General features: G+C 51.7%; 1 protein-coding gene across 6 annotated transcripts in view; it reads left to right on the plus strand.

Moving 5' to 3' along the window:
- The first annotated feature begins 782 nt into the window (after window positions 1–782).
- yki (Transcriptional coactivator yki) overlaps window positions 783–19,069 on the plus strand; it is a 176,082-nt gene continuing 157,795 nt past the window's right edge. For 5 of the 6 annotated variants that reach the window (XM_089544734.1, XM_089544735.1, XM_089544732.1 and 2 more), the window contains exon 1: window positions 784–1,514. In XM_089544734.1, the coding sequence (XP_089400860.1) occupies window positions 1,003–1,514 (512 nt within the window). In that variant the 5' untranslated portion in view covers window positions 784–1,002. Of the gene's footprint in view, window positions 1,515–19,069 lie in introns of all 6 variants that reach the window. The other variant, XM_089544737.1, reaches the window with a different exon arrangement.

Raw genomic sequence — 19,069 nt, forward strand, 5'->3', positions numbered from 1 at the left:
GTGAAGGGTGTCACCATTTCTATACTGCTTTGCAGTCACAAACGCTTTCCGTCTCAGTCGCGGGTCGACGCTGAAGGTGCAGCTCCTCGTCTTCACAGTCACGTCTTTGACACTGATAGGCTTTTGACGGTACCAAAGCAAATCAACTGCTTCAATATATTCAAAACTTACCATTACCTACGAGTTGTAATTTGCCGGTCGGCGGCAACTAATCACTGAGTACGTCTTGCTTTCAATGACCATTATTCTTGCATGCTGCACTCGTCAAGACGTGAGGTTTAACGTGCCACTTTGCACGATCAAGATGCCTTGACGATCGCTATTTTTGTTCGGAGCCGCTGTGCCATTTCTGCGCGTCCTGAGAGCGACAGTCGCTGGGCTGCAGCGCTGCTGCGGACCGTCAATTGTTGAATCTCGCGCGGTTTCCGTTCATTCAACGAAGGCTCAAGCTGACGTAGACGACGTCACATCCTCTGAACCCTGACGTCATCCGCCCCGATGGGCCACTTTCGGCCAGTCAGAGCGGAGGGTGACTCCTTCCGCCACCGCGACTTCTTTCAGGGTGCAAGCGAACTCCCAGAACATGCAAACTTTGTTATATTGCATTTATTAGTTATTATTTATCATTAAGAGCTCATAGTTTTGGGCATGGAGTTTATAAAAGTTGTTGTTAACACTTTTACAGCAGCATATTGGTACTGAGTAGGGCGGAAATGTCGCACTACTTTTTGTAGCGGCGGATGCGTACTAGGCGGTGCATCGGCGACGGCCGCTAGCGCTCCGCAACAAGCGTTCGCTCAGTAGTCGGGAGTAGGGTTGCCTTTCGGGTAGGCGGCGCCGTAAAGAGGGTCGTCGTCGTGCGTGTGTGTTGTTGTGTGCGTGTGTGTGCATTATTGAAGACCAGCGTGACTGCCGCGTTGCCATAGCCTTCGCGTTATAAGCCCGGGCAAGTCGTCGACGAATCTCACCGCCTCGGCGCCCAGGATTACCGCCGCCGCCAAGATGTCGTCGTCGCCTTCTCAGCCCAACAACGGCGCGGCCACCAACGGCCGCGGGGAAATGATCGAGCAGAAGGGCCCCAACCACATCGTTCGCATTCGAAGTGACAGTGACATCAACCTGGACGATCTTTTCAAGGCTGTCATGCAACCCGGCGACAGGGTACCGCTGAGTGTGCCCATGCGTCTACGGAACCTGCCTGCCTCGTTCTTCCAGCAGCCCGACCGCTCGAAGTCTGCCTCGCACAGCCGCGAGTCGAGTAGCGACGCCACTTTCTCGCCGTCAGCCAGCGAGGCTACGGCGGCGGCAGCAGCCGCGGCTGCGGCGGCCGCCGCGTCCCCGCCATCTCTGCCAGTGAACCACCCGCGGGCGCATTCGTCGCCCGCCTCCCTACAACAGAGCTACAACGCGCCAAGCCCGCAGCACTTGCGCCAGCAGAGCTACGACCTCGCCGACGATCTGCCCCCGGGTTGGGAGATGGCCAAGACGTCCACAGGACAGCGCTACTTCCTCAAGTAAGTTTCGGCCGTCGTGTTCCTTCATTGTGCAGCACGTGAGTGTTATTTACTGCCACACAAAACTTGTGAGTGTGCGCCCGTTTTTTCTCTTCGCGCGCCGTTCTCTAGCCATATGCTGGGCATTGTTACCAACCGCTGGTCACCAGAGGCGCGTTACTTTGGCATGCTGCCTGGGGCCGCGCACGCGATGCGTGAAGTTTCGATCAGCGCAACAGGTTGACGGATGGTCAGCTGACCCATCGTCGCTTTGACAGTTGGAGCGCGTCGCGTAGCAACCGCGCGGTGTCGGCTAGCTACCATTTCTGCACGCGATCGTATTGTGCCGCGGGCGTCTTGGATTTTTAAGGTATTCGGGCGTGATGAAAAACCAAGCTCGAGTGCCGTTTGCCGTGCATGGGGTGGCGTCGTTCGTCGTCCTTCCTACCCCGTCTGCTCGCGAAGATCGTCGCGCGATCGCTACCTGCGACAGCACGCGCGGAGAACGCGAAAGCGGAGCGGCAGCGCTTTTCCTACTTCTCATTTTCTTCTTTCTACCTGCGAGCAAGTGCGGCAGCCCGGCGTACGCGCAAGGGCGCCTGCCCCAATTTCCGCTGCAGCTCTCGCTATCAGCTGTTTCTCCGTCGCCGCGCCAGCCGCTCTAGCGCAAGCGGTAACAACGCGACGCCGGAGTGACTCCGCCGAGCGCGTAATTTTTTTCCGGGCCGCCGCAGCGCGCGCGGAGCCCACCGCTTGGCTTACTCGGCTTTCAGCCCTTTTCCTTTCTCTCTTCTTGATTAGCGGGGCGACCTTCGCAGAACTAGATGGCAGCAGCATGCAAAGCAGCCGGATCAGTCGGTGTCCCAAGCGACAGCCCTGCCATTGGACCCCCTTGACTTTTGTTCGCGCGGCAGCAAAACCAGCTCTCAACTGTCGAGGGCGTGGAGCGATTCCGTGATCGGAATGAACGCGGTCGCTGCGCTGACGGGATCGCTTCAGCTGGCTCGCGGAGACAAAGGGTGGAACAACCGACTCGTTGACGGTGTGATTGCGGCGCATTGAAAAACTAATGACCTGCGCGCCTGACCGATCAGGGTGCGCGTGGTGGTTGGTGAGCTAATTAATTTGTTTACATTTTCCGAAACAAGTCCCGGGAGGTACTTCGGCACGAACGTTTGGTGCGACCTCCGAAGCGTGTGAACGATTCGGCCAAGTTTCGCCTTTCCGGAATTTCAAGCGCTGTGTAAAACTCACCAGGCGGGATTGCTTTGATGGAAACTCTCTGGGACTTAAGCTTTGCTCATTGGATCGCGTGTTTTTTTCTGTTTAGGTTCTTTTTTTTTATTTCGCCACTTAAGGTCTCGGACAAGAAGCCACGCGGACGGCATTGAGTGAACCATACAATACATGGATTCGTGCACACTTCGTGTACTTATGTCTATGCGTTCACTTATAACACTGGGGGGGGGGGGGGGGGGGGGGGGGGGGGGGGGGGGGGGGGGGGGGGGGGGGGGGGGGGGGGGGCTACGCGCATAAGTCCTCACCGTCATCTCATCAGAAAACCTCTCAAGCCTGAGCCTGTGTGCAGCGGTCGCAGTTCTTGAACATCTGAGTTTTGGTCTAGAAAACTCTGAAGGAGGTGTCCGGTCTTCCTAAAATGTTCCTCTTGAGGGTTTGGTCAGTGTCCCGTCGTTTTCGCATCCAGGCAGATTTCTGCTCGTGAGCGACGCTCAAAAGGCCTGCGCTTTGGCCAGTTCGCGTACGTTGTCGCAGAATATAGAAGGCAGCGGTTCAAACACCGCAGCGTTGACAGCCGCGCGGCAGTGTGGGGCACGAAACTGTCCGTGGCAAGTGCGCATGCGCAGATGACGTATTGTGGGACCGCTTGTCAAAATTTACTGCGCTGAAGCTGTAATCTTGGTTAGGCCTGATTAGTACTCTAATTTGCTAGTCAAATGGTTTTGTGCGAAAAGTCGTAGTCCTGTGGACATACGCCCCACTTTCAGCCAATTAAACCTAGCATCTATGCTACCAGGCACACAAGTGTTCTACATACTGTCGGAGCTCACGGAGTCATTTTGTATTTTTTTTTTTTCAAATCCTTCGTAGTATGTATCGTTGCTTTTCTGAAGCATTTTTTTTTTTTAATATAGCACATACCTACAGTGACATAATGCGTATCTGGACATCCTAAAAGTAACAGTGATCATGCTCATGACAATTGTGGCTCTCCCTTTGTATCAGGCGACAGACGAAAGTTTGAATCAAGACGAAATATTAAAAATGTGTCCATCAGTGTTGTGTTGTTCGGCGTTTTCTGAATCGCACAAGGATGCTAGACCATACGACTAGCAATGCACATTCGCTTTGTAAGTTAGAGAAAAATATACCACTGGTGAGAGCCCCTGTTCTCTTTCTTTATTTCGAAATTCTGAGGACAGCACAAAACACATCCACAATCCTTTCTCCTGTCCAGCGTTCTTTCGGCATGATTGGTGCAGAAGGTGCTAGAAATATAAAATGCTTAGGTGAACGACTTGCGGCTCCTCAAAAAACAGCACGTAGAAAGAAGAAAACGAGCCGATAAAAAAAAGCCAGTGGACACGTAGTCATTTGCACAGCGGTAGTGTGATGAGAGAATCTGCCCATAAATTGGGGGAAGGGGGTTGAGTGGGGATTTTTCCAGAAAGGTCCTGCGTATGCGCATACCTTCCTCGCCACTGGAGAGTTCTCCGTGCATGTTCTTGCACACACGGTCTTCTCTCGACCAACGAGCGAATGGACTGCAGAGAAAAAATACCGCTTTGCAGCTTAGCAATGTAAATTGGTTTATTATGGCTGCATTCCCTCGCATACCTTTTCCGCGGGGCAAATCTGTAGCTGTGGTCGCTAGAGGGGCGCGTTACTAGGCCTATATTGCAGGGCGCCTGAACTCTCTTTTTGTGTCCCCTGCAAGCGTCCTTCGGCTTGGGGTTCACTTTGCCCTCGGAGAAGCGTTTTGAACGGGCGCCTACCGGTCGTTCATGATCATGATGTGGTCATATCCTTTATAAGGGGAGGGCATCCGATAAGACAGGGTCCACAACGATCCAAAATGAGCGCCATCTTCGATTTCTCGTGTCGACTTGCGTTTGTTTGTGTTGTCGTTTGCATGGTGCTGCACTACAGGGGGGGTTAAATTCACGTATAAGGGATAGAGTTATCAGGCGCCACAGGGCGACGGAAGTGCCGTGTTTGCGGTTATTGAGCCAGCAAGCACCTAACGAAGCCCTGTGCGGGAATTCAGACAGCGGAGCTTCTTCCATCCCAGACTGGAGCACCGGACCGCGGCATGGAATGAAAGGGTGAAGCGACCACTGTGCTAGCCGATCCTTTATCAAATTCATGAATGAAAGTCGTACCCGGGTTCGGGGCAGTGATCGATCCGAGCTCAATTGCAGGTTGTCATACGTCACACCATCTCGGTCCCCCGTCCAGCGGTAGACGCTGCGTGTCGGCCCTTTTGTGCGGCTTGTCCCCTTTCTCCGCTGACATCTAGGCCGCGTCAAAGTGCTTGTCAACTTGACAGTATAGCACTTGACGCCGCCGGCAAGATGTACACGCCAGTTGGCCGTCGCGTTGGTCCCACGTTTTGGCAAAAAAATAAATAAAAACGCCTCCCCGACCGTCTCGTAGCCGTACATTCTGCTGTCAGCCTTTCGGATCCCATAGCTTCGGCGTTGCTGCGGGCAACGGATAACCTAGAGCGCTTCTTGCGCGGGGAGCGTCTCGCGATATTCTGAAATTTCGGGTCTTCCGAATAAGAATACCTGTTGCGGAGGTGTCCCGGTACTTCTCATTCCGTGCGCACCGAGTTCGCTTTCTCGGGGGCCGGTGTTTTGGCTTCGCGCTAAGTCCTGGTAGGCTGTGGATAGGTGGGCCAGTTGCGTTGTAAAAGGGCGACCGCTGCTGCCTTCCTGCGGGGTCCGCCGCCGTCATACTGCAGCAAGCAGCGGGTGGATTGTTATGGGAAAGTCTGGTGGTCGCCCCGTTCGTTGCCGCCAGCGCCGCCGCCGGTTCGCACGGGTCACGTCGGCGCCGACGACGACCGAGCGCGGCGGCGCTCGCGGGAACGGCCCCTCTCCTCCCTGAGTGACTGAACTGGGTTTTGATGTCGCCACGGGTTGGGCGTGCGGCTCTCGACGAGCGGCAGCAGCTGGCTGGCTGCGCGCGCTGCCGCCTCGGGGCTTCTCGTTCGCGCGTCTCTTGCGCGGTTGTGTGTGTGCGTGCGCGGACGACTGTCGTGCGCCTAAATGCCCGGCAGCAGCAACGGTCGCCTCGGCGGGCTGCGCTACGCCGCTGCAGGCTCCGTCGTTTCGCGGGTTCGGCGGCGCGCGTCTCGTCCGCTTCGTGGAAGAGAAGAATCCCCGCGCGAGATATCAATCACGATGCGGCGCGCTCCTTCGCGATGATCGCTCGCCGTTGTCTCGCGCGCTCCTTGGAGTTTGAGATGACAAGTTTATTGCGAGACTAGCGGAGCGCCGGTCATCTGACAGTCGCGGGGGTGTGGCCTGCTGGCGTTAGTTGGCTTGCTCGCTCGCGCGCTGCACGGCAGCAGCGGCGAGGCGTGTTCTTGTGAACAGGAGGTGGGGTCGTCTCCGTGGAAGCCTGCCTCCTTTTCTTTTCTCCAGTTTTTTTTTTTTTTTAACCTGCAGACTGCGTCGTGCGCGCTATGTTCAGTGTCCGAATCGTCGGTTGTCGTCGTGAGCTTGTGTTTTATGTCGCCTGGGGCTGTACCAGCAGCGACCTTCTTCCGCGCCTCGTATTTTGTCTGTTCGCGAACGTATTTCGTCTCTTATAGCATGTTTGTATTTGTTTCGCATACCCCGCTCTTGAGTGGCGTTTTAACGAAACTGAACCACTGTGCCTGGCCGTCTGTCCAAGTCAAAGCATATTTCCTGAAGGCTAAATTAGCAGGAAGCTGCTTACTGCATTCCAGTTTTTAGATTAACACCAAGGCACCAAATAGTAGTTACGAAAACCACGTCATTGTTGTATCTACATGTAACCTCAATGAAGGCTTCGTGACGTCTTTTGCAGTGGTAGCTGTTAAAGGGACACATTCAAATCTGCCTGTTTCGTTAGAGCACCGCTTTCTTACCACAAAGCAACCATTCTCACTGAAGACGGAGCCTGTTATTAGCGAGGAAAAACCAGCGAGCGAAATGCTGGTGTCGCCATCACCGGCCGGTTTTGCACGTAAACTTAGCGTGTCGGCACCAAATGCGCGGATCCGGGAGGCTGTGTTACATCTTTATTCACCTCGAAGCGATTGTCACGGAGTCCTTTTCGGTGTGTAGGTCGCAGTTTGAATCGAGTGGCGGGAAAAATTCAGGGGGCACTTTGACTGTCTAAAGTGGGTAGAGGCGGAAGCGTTTTCCGCACCACCTTCGCTGTTTCTGTGGCACTGGTGGCGTCACATATATTTGAGTACTAATTACGAAGTGATGGCAAATCACTAATTAATTGTTAATTACTAATTAATGTCTCAATGCTAATTAACTGCTAATTAATGACGCTTAAGCTTCGCCTTTAGGAGTGGAACGCGACAGCGCGTTGTAGCGCTGCCAGGGAGTCCACGGAACGCCACCACCCGTTCGGTGGTGGTGGTGGTGGTGGAAAACATTTATGTACAGGTATAATACAGGAGGTTATGCATGAGCTGACCCAGAGGGGGCCAGCCCTTACAAATACTAGGTGGAGGTCCCTAGTTCGGGACCCCAGTGGCATCGGCCGCCGCCCAGGCTCGCCCGACCAAGGCCCGTTGGGCCTGCAGCCGAGCAGGGTCGCCTCCCAGTCCTCCCGGGTTGGGTTGGGTGAGGGGGGATAGCAGGGTTGGAGGGGCAGGCCCACACCATGTGGTAGATGTCCGAAGACTTCTCCGCACAGTGCGGACAGCTGCCCGAGAAAGAAGGGTCGAAGTGTTTCAGAGCTGCCGGGCACAGCAAAGTATTAGTATACAGGCGGAGCAGAAGCCGCTGCTCCGCCTTTGACAGACCTTTACACGGGCGGGGATAAAGACCATGACCAGATTGATAGAGTAAAAGGATGTCTTTGAAGGTGTAAGCTGGAATAAATTGGAGTTCCTGATCGTCAGGGTCGGAGGGGAATGTCCGGTGAGAGAGCGCGCGGGCGGCGGCGTCAGCTGCCTCATTTCTCTCAAGGCCCATGTGAGCGGGAGCCCAAACGATACGCCGGTGCGCGGGGTCACCGGTGTAGACGCTGTTTTGAAGAATGCGGTAGGCTAGATACGGTACCCAGCCCTGCTCGACGTTCCGACATGCCCCTCGCAAGTCGGAAATAATTGTTTTTGAATTGGAATCAGGGGTGGTATTCTCCCGGTGTCGCCTTTTGCGACATGTCGCAGTCGCACTTCGCTGATTGGCTCGAGCCGCGGTGACGGCGGCGTGACAACACGGATCCGCCTTCCTGCTACGTCGTCGTGACGTCGCCCCAATTTACTACGCTTAGTCGAACAACGGAATGCGCTGAAGCGATTCGCGCGGGCGACGGGCTACCGTTAGCGTACGAACGCAATCGGCAGTTGCGGCTTTTGCGCCCTTGGCGTAAAAACATGGCGACGTCCTTTCAAGCGAGAGCCGCCCGCTTCAGCCAATTCAGCAGTCCTTGCGATTCCGGTCGGCATGTTTACCGGCAACTACTGGTGTTGTTACTTTTCGCTATGACTTACCTTGCTTCGACGATAAAGTTTAAGCTGCAATTCAGCCTAGTTTTTTAGATACCCTCTCGATTCTGGAGCGCGCAAGCCTAATGGCACCTCCAGCTACACTGCTACCGTCTGCAACTGCCCGAAACGCAGCCGAAACCAAGCACAACCGTCCGGAACGAAAGAAAAATAGATTTGGAGCTTTTTCACGGTGTTTTATAGACTTAAATGAAGTAAAGCGAGTTTATATTAAATTTGCAAATGTTTTTTTGAACATTAGACGTCATGTGGTGGCAAATATTCTTGCTATAAAAGATACGAAACTACTGCTGCTAGTGAATCAGCAGTGGTAAATTGTCGCTTCTCGGAGCATAGAGTTTCTTACTATTACCTAGAGGGAAAGCTGGCGGCGCTGCCCTTCAGCCACCGTGGACGCCCAAAGCATCATGGGGCGGTGAGCTACTTGTTGCGGAACAGTCGTAGTTTTTCGGGAACACAGAGTGGTACTACTCAGACGTTTCATTTCAAAAACGTTGTTCGTGTGTGCGCAGACGACTTTCGCGCGACCGCAGTGTGCAAAAACCATAGTAGTGAAAACGCGACGACACACGACGCCAATAAAAGGTTTTACTCTTCTGAAATGCCATTAAAAAACCTCTTAAAGTATCTAAGCAACAACATTTTTTTTGAAAACATATTTACTTTTAAAAGTGCGCTTGTTAATTACGAAATATTAGTTCTTATAGTGTTCATTGCTTGGCCAATAGGAGAGCGAGTCGTCTCTTATTTTGGGCAAATTTTGCACTTAAATGCTTTTCTGCTCGTTTGTTGCAATCATTAGACAAGATTTTCAATGTCAGGACGTTTGTAGTTATCAAACAGCTTTATTTCTTGATTATTTTTTGGCCAAAAGTTGCAGTTCCGCAACAAGTAGCTCACCGCCCCATGATGCTTTGAGCGCCCATGGTGGCTGAGGTGGTCACGTGGGGTCTCCATGCAAACTCCCATAGACGGCTTGCCAGCTTTCCCTCTAGAGAGGAGTGAATGAATGCACCGCAGACGAAAGTGCCGGCGGCTTTTTCCGTTTCTTCGAGCATCTGTAAGCACTTTTTTAGGCCCCGCCCATATGCGACATGTCGCAAAAGGCGACACCGGCAAAATACCACCCCGGATGCAGCCAACGCAATGGCGACCTCCTCCGCGTGTGTTATGTCACGGGCTCGGAAAGTAAGGCCGTTCACTGTTTTGGATTGGTGGATGACTGCGGCTGTGTACCATCCCCCATGGTGGGGACCTGAGTCATCCACGTAGAATACGCCGGGTTTCAATCCATAGTGGCGGGCCAGGGCTTCCGCCCGCGCCAGGCGCCGGCCATTATGGTCCTCACGGTTCATGTTCGCGGGAAGAGGGCGCACGTGGAGGGCGCATCTCCACTGGGATGGAATACGTACGCGCTCTTCCATGAGAGTGGTATGTTGGATGTGTAGTCGGGCAAGGAGGCGGCGACCCGACGATGTCTTCGAGAGACGTGTGTATTGGTTAGTCAAGTGGGCTTCCCGGAGCTCCCGAAATGTGTTCACCATGCCTAGCCCCAGGAGGCGCTTGTTGGAGGTGGTCACGGGGAGGCCTAGAGCCCGCTTAATAATTTTGCGGAGGATGACTTGGAGTGAATCCTCGTCTTGCTTCCGCAGGTGGAGGTATGGAGTCGAATATAGAATTCGACTGGTTACAAATGCATGCGCCAGCCGCAAGGCGTCCTTGCCTTGCCCTTTGAACGCAACGCTTTTTGAGGAAAGGAAATGGCGCAGTAATTCTCTGTCATCTCGGTGGACACCTGAACCGCACTGTAGAGGAAGGGAGGTGGGAGTGAAAGAAGATAGATAAAGAGGAGCCGTAATGAAGAAAATCAAAATTGTATTTGAGGAAAGGAAATTACGCAGTAACTGTCTCACATATCTCGGTGGACACCCGTCAAAATTCAGGGGGCACTTTTTTGACCTAAAGTGTGGTCACTGATGTGTGGTTAAGATGTTAAGCTTCGCCCCTAAGAGTGTAACGCGACAGCGTCTTGCAACGCTGCCAAGGAGTCCATAGAACGCCATCGCCCATCCGGTTTTACGCCTCGCTCGTCGGTAAATTGGTTTTTTGAGGAAAGGAAATGTATCTGTCTCTCATTTGTCGGTGGACACCTAAACCTCGCCGGAAGGGAATGGAGGAGGATGAGAGTGAGTGAACACACCGTATTCATTAGACGCGCCTTTGTTCATTCCAAACCATCGAGCTGGCATGGCGGACCAGGTCTTTCTCGCAGTACAAGAAACAAAGGTAGAGAGTGCGAGCGCGACAGACGCTATGGTTGCGCAGTTCAAGCCGCGATATAACGTGCGTGCTAGTCATGCAGTGGGGACATCAGCGGGCTGTGTTCTGTTAATTAAGAACAGTCTTAATATCGAGGAACAAGTAGTGGTGTATTGCACGAGGGGAAGGTTTGTGCTCTGTGATCTGTTGTACGGGGAGGAATATTTGAGAGTTATCTGTGTGTATGCTCCTACGAAACCCCGTGAACGACTTTTGTTTTTCCAGGAACTATGTGCGTATCTGGAATGCAATAGACTTGTCATTCTTTTAGGGGATTTCAATTGTGTTCTCAGTGCAGATGACCGATCAGGCTCAACAGTCACCGAAAGCGAAAGTGCTGTTTTCTTGAAAGAAAACATTGAAAAGTATTCACTTCAAGACGTAGCCCAGTTTGCAAAGGGCGGAATGAGGCGTCATTATACACATTTTCAAGGGTGTAGTCATGCTAGGCTAGATAGAGCTTACGTTTCCCTTGACCTGGCGGCCATTTGCGATAACTACATCGTCGAACCGGTTACGTTTAGCGATCACTGTTGTGTCATATTCACCATTGGCAGGAATGTGACACCTCAAGCGAAATTCAGCTGGGACTTGTGGAAACTGAATGCAAAGTTACTAAAGGACGATTCGTTTGTTTTAGAAACAAAGAACGTGTTAGAAGAAGTTCGGTTGAATTATGGAAAAAGTTGGGCAGAAAAGTGGGAGGAATTCAAAATTGATGTCAAAATGAGGGCTATTGAAAGGTCCGTAGAAATCAAGCACGCTGAGAAAGCGAAACAGAAGAACCTAAAACAGATGTTGAAAGAATTAATTACAGAGGAAAATAGAGCTCCGGGACTATACAGTGACCTTATCAGCGAAGTTAAAGCAAAGCTTGAGGTTATCGATGCGACATTGTTTCAGGGAGCTGCAATTCGTGCACGAGCAGATCGCTTGCTGGCAGATGATATGCCCAGTAGGCGAAATTTTACGACAGAAAAAAGATACGCTAGAAGAAAAGATATCGTAGAAATTGAAAACAAAGGCATTCTGACAGACAATCCCAAGGCGATAAGGGAGGCTTTCAGTGAGCATTACCGTGATTTGTTCGCTTCCAAATCGGCAGATGTACAGGCCTTTCAAGATGAATTTTTAAGTCTATTACCCCGACTGACCAGTGAAGACACTGACATTCTGTCTGCCGACTTATCAACAGCGGAATTGGAATGCGCTATTGATGAGCTTCACTTGGGGAAATCGCCAGGTACTGACGGGATAACAGCAGAATTTTATAAGGCGTTCAAACGTGAAACTGCTCTCATTTTGCAACGCGTTTATGAAGAGTCATATAGAACTGGTATTTTACCACCGTCGTTTTCTCGTGCACATACAGTACTTATACCGAAAACTGACAATCCTGCTCAGCTTAAGCAAGTTACAGGTTATCGGCCGATAACGCTTACTAATGTTGATTATAAAATTTTTATGAAAGTATTAGCCAAACGTTTACAATCAGTTATGGACATCTTGGTTGGCCCCCACCAGACATGTGGAATTCAAGGGCGGACCATCTTCACGAATGTTCATGTCACTCGGAGTATACTGGAATGCTGTGACGCTGACTTTAGGCGAGTCGCAATGTTGCAAATTGATTTAGAGAAGGCATTTGACCGTGTATGTCATGACATTCTTTTTAAAATCCTTGAACATGTCTGTGTTGGAGAAGTTATTTTAAAAGGGGTTAAAATGGCCTATAGCAACTGTACCACGAATCTGGTTGTTAACCGAGAGCTCACAGACAGAATTGCCGTTAGAGCATCCGTGCGGCAAGGCTGCCCAATGTCACCGCTACTTTTCGCTCTGTACCTGGAGCCACTTTGCCGAAATGTAATAAATAACAGCTGTATTCGTGGTTTCGAACTGGAAGCATGTGAAATTAAAGTATTGGCTTATGCCGATGATGTGGCAGTTTTCTGCAGTGACCACAGCAGCATAGAACATGCGATGTCGGTTGTTCGTAGATTTTGTGATGTAACCAATAGCGTTGTTAACCTGGACAAGTGTGCGGGCCTTTGGCATGGGAATTGGGCATCAGCGCCTTTGTTTCATGCAAGTGTAAAATGGTCACATGTTCCTTCCAAATACCTAGGTGTACCTCTTGACAAGTATCGAGATAACGATGACTTTTGGAAGGAGAAAATTCAAGAACTCTCCACGCGTGCACAGAAATGGTCGGGGAAGGAACTGTCCGTATTCACGCGCGCAAACATATGCAATGTATATCTGGTTTCAAAAGTGTGCTATTTGTTGCAGGTCCTTTCATGCTCTCGACTTAGCATTCAAAAGTTTCATCGTCTCTTCGCAGTTTTTGTTTGGCAGTCCTCATGGGAGAGGACTAAACGTGATAATTTATTTCTGCGTTTGAGAAAAGGGGGTCTTTCCTTGCCACACTTGTACCTGAGGCAGGTGGTGTCAAGATTTCTGTTTCTTCGAGATCAACGCGACCCTTTCCTGCGGACATTTATTCAAGTGAGGCTTTCTTCGGCTTTGCCAAACTATGTTATTTCCAGTGTGGACGGGATGAGATACAGCGCAAGTAGGTTTTTGAAAGAAGTGGTCTTTGCTTTCCGGTTTCTGAATGCGCGCTTCAGTTTGGAATATCTTTCTAATGTCACGCGTAAGAAATTGTTAAAAGATTTGCTCGACTCTGTCTTCCCGGAGCCAATCTATCGATCTATGTATAGTGGAGGCCAAGCAGGAAATGTTTTAAAAAGAGTACGAAAAATGCTGGTGCCAGCGGGTGTGAAGACGTTCTTCTTCAAGTTACACACTGGGACGTTGCTGGTTAAAACATGGATGGAGGAAAAGGGATTGTTTCTACCATGGGGTGCTGACTGCTTGTTGTGTCGCAAACCAGAGTCAATAGAACACGTTTTTATTGATTGCTGGGATGCGCTGCTCTTTTGGGACGTGCTCCAGCGTACAATAAAGAAAGACTTACCCCTAACGCCGTATGGGATACGATTCCTGGACATAGAGCCGGATCTTTATAAATATGATGTAATTTTCCTGCTTGGCCTGCACAGTATTTGGCGAAGCAGGATGGCTGTACGACACTGTGATGAAGATGCGCGTTCTGTCCGCGATTACTTCAAAGAAAACATATTTAAGCTGCGTGAAGTGTACAAGGAGCTATGTTTTGGAGATGAAGTTATCAAATTGATGGGAGAGTTGTGTTCCCTGAGACAGTTTTGATTTTCTCACGCGAGTGAAACTCATGTCCGTTCTTGTTGTTTGAGTGTGCAGCGCAGAACATCTGTTTATGATCTGTTGTAATCTGTCAAAACAGGCAATAAAGACAAAAAAAAGAGCTGGCATGGCGGAGTGGATAGCGTGCTCGTCTCTCACGCCGAAGACCGGGGTTCGATTCCTGAGCTCGACGAATTTCTTAATCGCTTTTATTTATTTATATGGCCTGACTAGTAAAGCTAATTAGGCTGATTGGGTAATTAAGCAATTAACTAAGCTCAGTCCCACTTACTTGGAGCATCACTATACGATACCTTCAATTGGTTGTATGGTTACTAGCCAAAGTGCAATTGGCCCCGTTTGAAATTCGCGCACTGTGACGTCACGACCGTTTCCACCAATTGAAAAGCGTGACATTTTCTGTCGACAACTGCTGCTTACAACGGTGAGACATTAAAGGCTTCCGCCTTAAAATTCTTCAACGCAATTTTGTCAACAACAAATGCGTCTTTTGCTTCCGGACGAACGTCAGCATGCCCAGAGAGAGCCGAAGAGTCGATTTTTGGTTAGGACGAATCTTGGCTGTATTCTTGGTGTCCCTACAAGAGCGAGTTTCCCGCTTCTGCGGCGTTGGCGTAACGCAGAGGAGTGCGGGTAGGAAAAGGGCTGCTCTACGCGCAGTCTGCAGGAGGAGACAAACAATGAATAAGCAATATCTGTTGTTTATAAACGACATGTATTGCAACGCGGGATTCAGCTGTCGCTGAATCGAGTCCCACGTTACGCAGTGGTAAGCCGCCCTGTGAGATTTTTCATGCGCATCTGATTTCGCACTGCAGAAGGGTATTGCTAATACTGACACGCCTCTTACAGCCTCAGCTGTTAAGCGCCCGTTCCGGGGTTTTGCGTCGGTGTAGTAGTAGTCGGCGTAACCGGTGGATGCGTTGCCTAGGGAAGCATCCGGAGGGTTGCAACCGAGGAAAGAGTAGGGTTGCTGTGGAGTGAGGAAGATATGGCGAGAGCGGAGTAACGGGCAGTCGCAGGGCATGCAGTACTTAAGCAAAAGCTGTATATATTGAGGTGAAAATATCGCACCAACTGTTGCTGCATCTCGTGTTACACGGATAGTAGTTGAGTCCAATAGAGGAGAACTCCCCGCTCCACACGAGTGCATAGTCGTAACCGTCCTGTCAACATTTTCCTTTCTTTTGATGAGTCTTCTTACTTCGCTCATTATAGAGACAGCGTTTGCATTTCGTCGTCGCCAAGTGTCACGCACAAAACCAGTCGCTCTCTCACGCGCACCCTGATTGAGCGTTGAAACGCTCAAATGCGGAGTTGTGAAAAATCTGCATTTGCGAGCACGTTCGTACACATTAAGCTAGGAGACGCTGCCGCTGTTCGCAGACGGTGTGACAAAAGTGACGGGCGCTTGATACAGTGTCGCGCCGGGGGGTCGTTGTGAATGTTTGTCTCCATTCGAGCTTTCTTTGTCGGCGGAAAGGTTTTCTTTCTGTTTAGTTAGTTCCGGCATCTTGGGTACTTGCTGTCGGCATCAGCGTTTCTATAATTACTCTTTCCGTCTGACTGCGTGCTGAAGGTGAATGAAAAAACGGCGGGCGTTCACCGATCGCGAACAGCACTGCGGGTTTCGTCCGAGGCTTTACTGTTGCATAGTCCGCAAAACTCAGACAGACACTTCCTTCAGTAAAAAAAAAAAAGAAATGTTGGTTCGACCCATTGACCCGCACCTGCTAGTCGCGGACGTGGCACGATCGGTCGATTAGTTACGCTCCCGGAACACTGAGAAAGCAGGGAGGGACCGCAACGGGTCGGCCAAAACCAGTCAGTCCCCTGACGTCCGCAGCTCGCACGTGTGGACGCTCCTTGAGCGTTTTTTTAGACTTTTTTTTTTCTCCCCTCTTTCGGCTGATTCGTCCATTCCCTCACTACACAGTCCACCTGGAGTGGCACACTGCGCTTCTGCATTCCTCGTAAACTCTTCCTGCGACTTTTGGCAGCGTGGTCTGTAGCAGGTGCGGCGCGCGCCGAGGCGGCTCGAATTGGGAGAAGAAAGGCGATGAGGGAACGCTCGACACCTGCAGAACCGGCTCAGTAGCGAAAGTGGGTGATTTCGCCCACCAGGCCACGCCCCTTTGACGTCGCGTTGTTCACACCAGGGAGAGGTCTCCCAAAATATGTCGAGGCAGTCCGCCATTGCAACGGTCAGCACGCGTGACCGTGATGAAGCGGACGAATGTTTCATTCTGGTTGTGTACTGCGTTACCCTCTGTCGCTGGGCGTGGGGTTGAATGACTTTTTAATGAAAAGGTATCAGTAGGCTATGTTGTGTCCGCAAAACATGTCCCTGGTTGTGACGTCATCAGTCATGATCTGAGGAGGGATGTGATGAAGTTATAAAGTGTCGTGTCCGGTCGCTGTGTTGAATGCAGCGAAAGACGCACACGGTACTTTAAGACTTCGTTTATTTTAAGCCGATGAGGGTGCGACCAGCGTCGACCGAGGCAGGAGCCGAACTCGCCGCCCGAAGAAAGGAGGGAGCGGAGAAGCGTCCACGGGAGGGAGTGGCTTCCCAAAACAGGAGGAGGATGCGGGGGCGCACGGGGGCGCACCATGGGGGGGGGGGGGGGGGGGGGGGGGGCATCTGGCGACAGCGTGCGACGAAGGGCAAGTGGTCGTTAGGAGGAGGATGCGGGGGCGCACACACACAAAAGCAATAAGGGGACACAACACTTCCTTCCCCCTTAGAAAGTTGCCTGGTATCGTGCAGGGGGTCGGCGCTCACGCGTGGAGGCGCGCTGGCTTTGTGCGCTCGGGGGAGAAACACTTGTAGGCTGGCTGTTGTTCGCTGTGTCTCCTAGGTCTGTCCTGGGCGAAGTCTCTTCTTCCGGGAAGAGGTGCCAGGCTATGTGGGAAGATGGTGCACGTGTTCTCTCCGCTGGCGGACAGCTCTCAGACGGCGTCGTAAATCTACGCAGCTGGTTGAGATGTCGGCGTGCTACTGTGCCATGTATGTTGACGAGCCAAGAGCGCAGGCCTATGCGTCTGACAATTGTAGCTTCCTCCCAGCGTGGCTTTTTCAGAAACTGTCGGGCGAGGACGCGCTGCCCCTCATTAAGCGTGCCGCAGCGCGGAATTGCTTTTTCTTCCCGGAACGTCTCTGCCTTTGGCTCGGGGAGGATGGCTGTGAGCTGGGTTCGCATTTCACGCTCGAACATCATTTTCGAGGGGGTCTCGCCTGTTGTGCTCTGAACCGTCGTGTGCTGCTTGAAGAGAAAGCGCGCAAGGCGGCGCTGCAGCGAGCCTGTCTGATCTCTTTCAAGGGCGCGTTTTAGCTCGGCTACGTAGCGCTCGGCTTGTCCGTTTGTCGCTGGGTGGTAGGGGGCCGATGTAACTGATGAGATCCCGTTGTCGCGATAAAACTTGAGGATCTCCGCAGACACAAACGGTGTTCCGTTGTCCGACACTACCTTGCGCGGCAGGCCGAACGTTGCAAATAGTGATCGGAGGTTGTCAATGACTGCTGCCGAAGTCGTCTGTCCCATTTGTCTTATCTCAAGCCACTTTGTGTAGGCATCTACGACCACAAGGAAAGTGCAGCCCTCAATTGGTCCTGCAAAATCAATGTGCAGTGTGTGCCATGGTGTGTCTGGCTTTTCCCATTCTGGGACAGGAGCTTTCGGCGGGGCGCTCCGGCTGCTCTGGCAAGGCTTGCATTCTCGCACCACTGTTTCGATGTCGTTGTCAATGCCAGGCCACCACATGTAGCTTCTGGCACACTTTTTCATTGCAACGATGCCCCGATGTCCGGCGTGGATGAGAGACATAGCTTGTGCGCGTAGTTCTCTCGGCATCACAACTCGGGACCCAAATATGATGCAGCCGCGATGGGTGCTCAACTCTGTAGCTCGCCTGCGGTAAGCGTCGAAGTTGTCCCCTTTGAGTTTATGCACGTTGCCTTGTTGAACAGCTGTGTAAACTAGCCGGAGAGCTGCGCACTTCTGCGTAGATGCTGCAACTGTGCCTGCTGTAAGCGGAGGTTCTGGCAGTGCTTCGAACATCAGAACGTCTCCTGGTGGAAATGGTTCGTCAACAGTTGCGTCTAGTGGCAGACGGCTTAGCGCATCGGCGTTTTGATGTTTACTCCCATTGCGGTAGACCAGAGCGTAGTCGTACGCTGAGAGTTTGATGCACCAACGCGTCATTCGCGGAGACAAAGTTGGTGGCATAGGCCTTTGTGGTCCCAGAATGCCCAATAGCGGTCGGTGATCGGTTATAAAGGTCACCTTCCGGCCGGCAATGTACTGGTGAAAATGTGTCGCCGCGTAGACGATGGCTAGCCCTTCTTTGTCAAGTTGCGCGTAGTTGCGTTCTGCTTGCGACAACGTACGTGAGGCGAAGGCGATGGGAGCTTCCCTTCCTTGCTCTTCAGTTTGCGATAGAACCGCGCCGACTCCGTACGGCGATGCGTCGCAAGCCAAAAGCAGAGGCTTCCTTTCGTCGTAGTGGCGGAGGACTGTACATCTTCGAATCAGGTCTTTCAGGGCATCGAATGACTGCTGATGGCGTGGCGACCATGTCCATGTCACATCTTTCCGAAGGAGTTGGTATAAGTCGTTGGCCACGGTAGCTCTTTGTTCCAAGAACCGGTCGTAGAACGTCAAGAGTCCGAGAAAAGCCTGTAGCTCCTGCTTGTTTGTTGGAGCTCGTGCTTCTGTGATCGCTCGCACTTTGTCCTCGGTAGGGTGAATGCCTTCCGCATCAATTCGGTGTCCCAGAAATGGCACCTCTGGCACCGCAAAACAGCACTTCGATTTGCTTATGCACAAATTAGCGTTTGCTAGCCTTTCGAGAACGAGCTCTAGGCGCACTGCATGCTCTTCAGTGGAAGTGCCACTGATGATGACATCGTCAAGGTAGACACAAACTCCTGGGATGCCCTGAAGCACTGTCTCCATGAATTTTTGAAATATGGCCGGGGCAGCAGCTACGCCAAAAGGCAGTCGCTTGACTTTGTACAAGCCTTTCAGTGTGTTAATTGCCAATAATTCAGCAGTTGACTCGCTCACCTTCAGCTGCTGATACGCCTGGGTGAGGTCCAATGTGCTGAAGACTCTTGCGCCACGTAGTACACTGAATACTTCTTCAGGTGTCGGTAGCGGGTAAGAGGACGCTTTAGTCGCAAGATTGACGGTGCTCCGGTAGTCTCCGCAGAGGCGTATGGTTCCGTTCTTCTTGCGAACTACGACAAGTGGTGTGGCCC

The sequence above is a fragment of the Amblyomma mixtum genome, chromosome 5 (genome assembly GCF_055824585.1).
Source record: "Amblyomma mixtum isolate Tamu chromosome 5, ASM5582458v1, whole genome shotgun sequence".
NCBI classification, from domain to species: Eukaryota; Metazoa; Arthropoda; class Arachnida; order Ixodida; family Ixodidae; genus Amblyomma; species Amblyomma mixtum.